This window comes from Nicotiana attenuata, chromosome 7 (assembly GCF_001879085.1).
Source record: "Nicotiana attenuata strain UT chromosome 7, NIATTr2, whole genome shotgun sequence".
In the NCBI taxonomy this organism is placed as follows: Eukaryota; Viridiplantae; Streptophyta; class Magnoliopsida; order Solanales; family Solanaceae; genus Nicotiana; species Nicotiana attenuata.
In genome coordinates, this window is record NC_031995.1 from 13,461,799 (window position 1) to 13,470,191 (window position 8,393).

At 35.1% G+C, this 8,393-nt stretch overlaps 1 protein-coding gene across 3 annotated transcripts; it reads right to left on the reverse strand.

Moving 5' to 3' along the window:
* On the reverse strand, positions 584–6,758 carry LOC109228713 (tRNA-splicing endonuclease subunit Sen54-like). 3 transcript variants are annotated; one of them, XM_019393887.1, is made up of 5 exons: positions 6,646–6,758; positions 2,687–2,836; positions 2,472–2,603; positions 1,360–1,755; positions 584–1,017 (listed from the first exon to the last, which is right to left on the reverse strand). In XM_019393887.1, exons 2-5 carry the CDS (start codon positions 2,812–2,814, stop codon positions 879–881), a joined length of 795 nt encoding a protein of 264 aa, XP_019249432.1. In that variant the 5' UTR covers positions 2,815–2,836; positions 6,646–6,758; the 3' UTR covers positions 584–878. The 3 variants fall into 3 exon arrangements, with proteins under 3 accessions (XP_019249432.1, XP_019249433.1, XP_019249431.1); XM_019393888.1 differs by having other exon boundaries at positions 2,693–2,843; XM_019393886.1 differs by having other exon boundaries at positions 2,687–2,843.

The window sequence follows — 8,393 nt, forward strand, 5'->3', positions numbered from 1 at the left end:
TGGTAAAAAACTGAAGGCAGAAATAAAGTAGGTAAATGATCATGGTATGATTGGTATCATTCATTCCTTTCTACCCTTACAATATTTTTAAGCAGAAATAGGAATTGCTTTTGCTAGAGAAAACAACAAAAGCCAGATCACTAAAAAGATATGAAGATGGATGGAATGGGCTCTCCAATGAGTTAATGGGGATAGACCTATGTTGCGTGGACTCACTAAAATGTTGCCGCACCCGTGTCGGATCCTCCGAAAATACACTGCTTTTCGAGGACCCAACATGCACCCGGTGACATTTTCGGAGAGTCGGAGCAACATAGGGATGGACTTATACATGGAAAGCATAATCATGGGAGTCTCAGCATTAGCCTGGCAAATAACCATTTAATGGAAAAATCACTGATAACAGAGGTTTTAGAAGTTGGCAACCAGGTAAGACACAACAAATGGAATTGGTTTCCTCACTCAACAATTGATGAAACTGAAAAAAGACAGCAGATGGGTAGAGCAATCCCGTAGTGAAAGGATAGAAGCGTTTATTGCAAAGAAAGAAATACCTTGATAGCTCACCTTAACAGCTTGATCACTTTTGACCAGACTAAATTTAAATTTCACCAGTGTAACACGTATGTTAGGCAATAAAATAAACCAACCTTCAACTTTTACAAAAACATTGAGGGCAAAGAAGACAAGACTCACTCTGGTTTTGTTATAAGCACAGGAGACTAGGTCCTGATTCGTAAGCCAGACATGCTTATCGTCTGAATAATGCAGACGCCTATTACACAATGGTGAAACATCAATTCACAAACTTAAAATTCATAATTGTACCATAGCTCTTCTCAAGGCATGTCGATATTTGGATTCATTGCTGGTCGGGGTCATGGAAGGATAGGAAGCTCAACTCTGTTGAATGAGAAAAAGCTCACACGCCCATGCTCAACCAGACAGAATTTCAAAGGAATACCATGAGAATGTCTCTCAAGATCTTCAATCTCTTCTTTGGAAGGTGGATCCTCACTGCACAAGAAAATATATCACTCTTAAAATAGAGCTACATCTATAAATAATGTGGATCAACCAGTCAGGAGAGAGAGTGGAGGAAGGGAATTAGATAGGGGATGGGCTAGGAATGAGGGATAAAGAGGAAAATATAAAAACAACTACTTATGCCAGAATATCATCCAATCTGGTGATCAATCTTATTCTTAAACATTCAGCGTTGCTCAACCATTGCAATGCTAACTAGTATGTCTCAAGTCCCTGTACATGACAATCAGCTAAAATATAGGAGGCAAAGATTAAGCAAGTTTTAGTCACTAGCACTATAACACAATGAACCACATTAACAAGGTATCCTACCTGGCAAGACAAAGTACAAAACATGGATCGCCAGGTGCAGACTTTCTGAATCTACTATTAGGAGGGTAAACATCAAAAACCATTCTCAATCCACCAATTTGCATATTACTAAACATTTCACTGATGAGAATGCTGTCTCTTGATTCCTTATCTTCAATCTCAGCAGTCTCCAGCAGGTCTTGGTTAGAAATATAATTTACACTTGACCTTCTAACTGACCAAGGAATACCATGACGCCCGACTATATAACCAAGAGATTTCAGGTGCTTATAGGCTTCAAAACATTTCAAGGAACAACCACTTTTTCCTTCTGCAACCCTATTGTATATATGTTCCAGAGATAGGGGTGCATCATTGTTACTGAAGAGATGTAGAGCCCCAACTTCCGCCAGATATCTACATCACAAAAAATAAGGTATCATTCTTTGAACACACTGGCAATTGCAGAAGATAATTCTCAAATGAAACCATAAATTTTTCATATTAACTCCTAATACAAATAAGATTGTCAGATGACAAAACTCTCCTGTAATAGGACACTTGCTATATGTATAATTTTATCTATTGGCTTCTACTCTCTTCTACATCCAGACTACTATTTCTAATACGTAGAAGCAGTAGACAGGTGTGCAACTACAATAAACTAGCATAACTTAGAGAGGTATAATGAAAAAATATGACCTAAGAGTATCAGCAATCTTCATACCAAAATCCACTTACAGAACCAACAATGACAAAAGAATCAACGAAAAGCGTGTCAATGTATTAAACGAACTACACAATTTTCAACTTTTGCAGCATTTAAAAACAAGAGCAACCATACCTCTGTTGAGGTTTGTTAAAGATATCACCGAAAAATATTTTCTTTTTTCTTTTCTCGTCCATGTCAAACAGATCTAAAATTTGAATTCTAATCAGACAATAGACATGCCACATATGCTGAAAACAGAATATTTTTCTCCTGTTCTTATTTGGACGTGTCTTATTACCAAATAATGCTGCCTGTACTAGAAGTCATAGTATTTAACTCTTCAACTAATAGGAGATAACAAAGTTAATCTTTATATTTAGTATATATTTATTAATAATATAAGAGAATCTTCATCACCTACAACGTCTCTTCAATGAAGCAATATATCTTGCCATTAAGAACTATCCCAGTAGTTGTCCACAATCCACCCTTCCTCTCCACGACCTCAGCCATTCCTAAGTGGTCAAGCCACCGTGATCTTGAAATATCTTTCCTGAAGAAAAAAGTTGCATGTATGTCATTTGTGAAATTATTTTTTGATTATAAAGATAAAGTTCCCAACAGAAGAGTTGAAACCTGAACTGCAAATTGGGTATATCAGTGGATGCAAATGCACAGCAATGGTCCTCATCATCAAGATCCTCCACATAGCCTTCAGAATCACTTGTTCCTTCTGAAAAACTTGCCCACTTATCAGTTCCCATAAATGGATTGAATTGCAAATACCTATATCCTATCAAAAATTCAAAAATCAGCACAAATTACGACCATCTTATAAAGTACAGACACTAATACTCCCTCTGTTTCAATTTTTGTGTTATGAACCCAATTTCTCAACACAACCACAGACTTTTGTATATTATAATTACTGAACTGAATTACACTGGAAGCAAGAATTACTAACGGAATTAAAGGAACAAGGGAAGCATAACCAGAAGGGGATGAGAAGCCAGAGATACAGAAATAGAAAGGGGGTGAGAAGACAGACTCAGAGAAAGGGGAAGGGAACTTCACAAGACCATCGCCTACCTTATTTTACTAACCTATTGCTATATAAATATTTTCTAACCTGGGTCCCACACATAACTTGCTAAATTTCCCAATATGCCCGCTCGGAGGTTATTTTCATTCATAACAATACCCCCGTCCTCAATAAGAACCTTGTCCTCAAGGTTCAGGTAGAGCAACATTGATATCATAGTGGTGATTAGGCCAAGACTTGACCGTCGATCGAAAAATGGCTATCAAACAGATACCATGAGAATAATGTTGCAAAGCACAATGTTGGAATATGCAACACCTTTGAGTCAACTATTAGAGATAGAGCAGCATTTGGGATCTCACAAGCTGACTCATGAAAAACCATATTGAACTTAGCCCTATCTAGTATGGCAACACATTGTTCCATTACACATCCATTGATAACATGACATAACCTCTTCAAAGCCTCCTGGAAAACCTGGTCTCTTAGGATAATGGAAATTAAAACAAGGCAGAAACAGTATTTTTAGATGCGTGTAGTTGGTAGACAAAACTGCCATGCTCAAATAGGACAGAGTAAAGAGCAATTTCACGGGCAACCACTTTCCTCAACTCCTTCTTAAGTTTGTCAAGTGTTGAATCCATTTTTCCAATCTTTTGATCTAAACCTGCTTTATCTTCACACCCGCTTTCCTCAGCGTTGATTATTTCATCATCGCTACCAACAAAATTGCAATTTCCACCAAATGCATCCACATTCCTTCCTTTGTAATTCAAGTAAAAGTTATTGTTTGATGTGTTGTACCACCATTCATATTTAGCACATATACCATCTCGAGCGTTGTTTGCAAACAGTTCTAAACAAGAACCACCAACCTTGAGTATTTGCCCAGTGTCGACCCAAAGGCAGACCTGTATGCCAACTTCACAATACTGCCATAGAACACCTCTAATGGTACAATCTGTTCTCGCAACTGCTCTAAGAACTCTAGCAAGTTGCTGGAAGTCGTTGAGATCAACCCTTGACTGTATGTTAATTGTCAGTATAAAGTCATCACTTATATTCCATGTGCCAATTCTTGCAAACTTTGTGTCAGCCTTTTGTATACTATAATTACTGAACTGAATTACACTGGAAGCAAAAATTACTAATGGAATTAAAGGAACAAGGGAAGCATAACCAGAAGGGGATGAGAAGCCAGATATACAGAAATAGAAAGGGGGTGAGAAGACAGACTCAGAGAAAGGGGAAGGGAACTTCACAATACCATCGCCTACCTTATTTTACTAACCTATTGCTATATAAATATTTTCTAACCTGGGTCCCACACATAACTTGCTAAATTATCGAATTAAATTGCAAAATGTAGGCATGCGAACACCATTCTCGTCCAGGGTCCCACACTGTAGTCATAGAGTTAGAATGTGCAACTAAGCAAAACTTGCTAGTAGATCCCAACAAAAGTAGTCCTTCTACGGTCTTTGTGGAACCTGTTAGAGTTATGAACATAGAACTTATTCCTGGATCCCAAACACAAAGATCCGTCACAGTAGGATTAAATGGAAACCGATTCCAAAGACGTTGATTAGCGAAAATGGTATCAATGTGATAAGCTGATTTCCTAAGGATTCCCTTAAAATCATCCACCACTATGTTTGAATAATCCTTGCACGGATTGTATACTTTCAGTTGAAAAGCAAACTGTGGTACACGCAACACGTTGTCCGCCCAAATTGGAAGAAAACCTTTATCATGTTCTACTCCTCCATTGAATTTTCGATGCACAACTTCAGGCATTATTTGGTCAGAAGGCATTGCAATTGTTGGGATGCCATCCTCATTCTCCATACAAAAATTATCAAGATATAGATCCGGAATAGGCTCAGGTTCCATGAAAAATTCAGCAAGATCCATATCTTCAACGGTTTCAAATTCAAATTGTCTTTGAATAGAGCCACTATCAAGTGAAGTTGCAGCAACTTACCTCTCTGAACTTTCATCAAACAGTTGGACAGCGCTGCTCGCAGGAGTTGTAGCTTCTTCATCTGGTATTTCTTTTGGAGGCTTTGAAGCATCGTCATCACTAGCTGGTTTGGCCTCCAAATCGCCAGTCAACTCCATCACCAGAATTTAGGCTATTGCTCAAAGGAGCCAAGGCAGGCCGCTGGGCTTTATGAGGGACCGAAATTTCGAAATGAACATAGTCAAAACGAGTCTGTGAAAGATAGGCCAGCCGCTCCATCGAATTTGCAAAAGTCCGTTTCTGAAAGCGCATAACCAACTTTTCTGTAAAATGTTTCTAATCAAAGAATTGGTCATTGCGGTAAAGCCAATCGAACCAAGTGAGTGCATCGTCGCCGAGGTATAATGAAGCTAGAGATAGCCAATAGTCCTTAGGAATATGACAAAAGTTGATGTACCACTCTGCCTGATAAATCCATCCCACTGGGTTCCCTCCGGTGAATCGATCTAAAATCACCACTGCCTCAGAAGAATTTACCATGGAGTACGAGCAATGAAAGCACCAATGTTATGAACCCAATTTCTCAACACAACCACAGACTTTTGTATATTATAATTACTGAACTGAATTATACTGGAAGCAAGAATTACTAACGGAATTAAAGGAACAAGGGAAGCATAACCAGAAGGGGATGAGAAGCCAGAGATACAGAAATAGAAATGGGGTGAGAAGACAGACTCAGAGAAAGGGGAAGGGAACTTCAAAATACCATCGCCTACCTTATTTTACTAACCTATTGCTATATAAATATTTTCTAACCTGAGTCCCACACATAACTTGCTAAATTTTCCAATATGCCCTCTCGGAGGTTATTTTCATTCATAACATTTTGTGACGATGGTTTGTCCATATATGAAGTTTAACCCAAAATAAGAGACGTTTGAAACTTAAAGTCTAAATATAGAAAGGTGTCGCTCTCTTAGGACAAACTAAAAATAAAAGTGTGCCATATGAAATGGGAGAGAGACTAACTGATTATTTAAAAAAAAGAAAAAGAAAGTGGAGATGCTAATTTTAATTTCAGTGCAATAATATATTACAATGCAAAAACTCCAGTTATCTCATCAATTTACTAAGTAAAAAGTATTCCTTAAATTTGGTACATTTAATGATTGTGCATGTTCTCAAAGTGATTCGAATTTATTTACTTAAACAATAGCTTGTGAAATTCAAAGTAAAGTGACAAATTAAAATCTCTTTGAAGCAAAATGCAGATTAGTTAAAAATATAACACAGATGATAAACTAAACAAAAAGAGAATGGGAGTTTAGAAACTAAACTAAACTAAGACTAATCAATACAACATAAATAAACAATACACACACACACACAAAAAGATATTTCGTGCTTGATAGTTTTTTACCATTTGTCTGATGAAATCAACAAAAGTCGAACTTGCATGCCTCTGAGATGATTTCAGTATCTCAATTCGCTACGTTGTTGTTTTTATTACTTAACAATATAATTCAAATAGCCATAAAGAAACAAAATTTAAACATTCAAAAAAGTGAGAGAAGGAAGAGAACTAACCTTTTTATTATGGCTGGTGGCCGTCGATTCGACGGAGGCCGGCGACTGGGTGCGGGACCGGCGATGCAGCAGGGAGAAGAGTGACTCCGTCACCTATGGAGTAAGGGCTTCAATAATTCTAAGATAATTAATTTGTTTCAACAACATACATTTGTGTACATTAATTAGCAACTTGTTTGGATTGGTTGTTACCTTGTATCCTATTGTTACTTTAAGTACGATATTTGTTTTGATTGTTAGTTAAATTTTATTATATGTGTTAAATATATTATTACGTAACGATGAAAAATGATACTTTATGGAACGATCGATTTGGTGTGGTCGCATCGTTTGCTTATTTTTTTCTTTCATCTTGCCCTTCCTTACTATTAAATAATCCTATTTTATCTTTTACCCAACCTTTTATATAATAATTTTACCTCTGTATCTTACTTTTTCTTTGTAATATTGCAAGTTTATTCATCATATTGTTGGTGCATGACATCATGAAACGACGACAAACAATACAATCTATCTAAATATTATATACACCAAAATGATACAGTACAATACAATACAATATTATACGATACATTATGAAACGATACATAACAATTATCAAAACAAGCTGTTAAGGACTAGGTAAAGCACTCGCTAGTGTCGGAGCCACGTAGATTAAGGGCGATTAATTTAATACCCTTGAAAGTTATACTAATAAACTAGTCTTATTATATGTGCAACCCCAATATTAATAAGTATTAAAAATTTACATAAATATTAATTTATATATATACATATAGTTGAGTAATAAAATATAAATTAAGAAAAAAAGTGTAAGCTTCTGAAAGTAAAGAATGTTGATCATATTTAGTTAAATAGAGAAAAAAATCTCTTGTATTTCTCTCTTACAAGTATTTGCTTTGTCATGAAATCAGAAACTCATATTTATTGATTATCTTTATTGCTTAGTTGCTATAAAAAATTATTGTTCTCTTTAGTTATGTCGGAAGGCAATTAGGAAAATGCTGAACCCATAAATTTCTAATGATTTTCAATAAAAAGGTTTTGCTTTGGCTTACTATATTTTCGGAAGGAATTATAGTTGTGTTATCTACTTCATTTAATGAATGATTATATAAGATAAAATATTAGATTTTAACATCCTACTCTATCTGTCCCAAGTTATGAAAAAAGGAATATAATACTTTCTTATTCAAAAATAATTTAATTTTAAACTTTTCAATTTACTCATAAGAAAATAATTTATAGCTGCATAAATATATGTGACTTGTTTTAGACCATAAATTTTAAAATATTTCTTCTTTCTTAGACTCCTTTCTTTGTTAAACACTCCCAATAAGTTGGGTTAGAAAGAGTAAATATTACTATTTCCTACATAGTTAAAGTAAAGAAAGATTTACTAAGTAAAATTTTAGTTGACTTCAAAGTTCTAAAATATTGGAAAAATAAGATGATAATTTTGTCCAAGAAAAAATATATGTTTAAAGGATTAAAAAAAATTGATCAACATTTCATGTTGAAGTTTCATTAAAATAAATTTTATAAAATTTTAATAGACCTTTTTACACTTTAAAAAAAGGTTACACTGAATAAAATTGTATCAGTATCCTAAAAAGTAACATGTACGGTGTAGACATTTAAATTTTATGGATTTAAATCCATAAAATTATTTGGACTGTACTTTAAATTCAAGATATATTAGTCCAAATAAATATTACGGGCTAATATAGTTAGATTAATTATATTTG

What these genes read in the sequence shown, in the direction of transcription:
- LOC109228713 (XM_019393887.1), bottom strand. Translation starts at nt 2,814, where the DNA reads ATGGGAACTGATAAGTGGGCAAGTTTTTCAGAAGGAACAAGTGATTCT. An exon ending in TGCTTCATTGAAGAGACGTT is followed by an intron (nt 1,756 to 2,471) that starts GTAGGTGATGAA and finishes TTTGTGATGTAG; the next exon opens with ATATCTGGCGGAAGTTGGGG. An exon ending in TTTGTACTTTGTCTTGCCAG is followed by an intron (nt 1,018 to 1,359) that starts GTAGGATACCTT and finishes TTTCTTGTGCAG; the next exon opens with TGAGGATCCACCTTCCAAAG.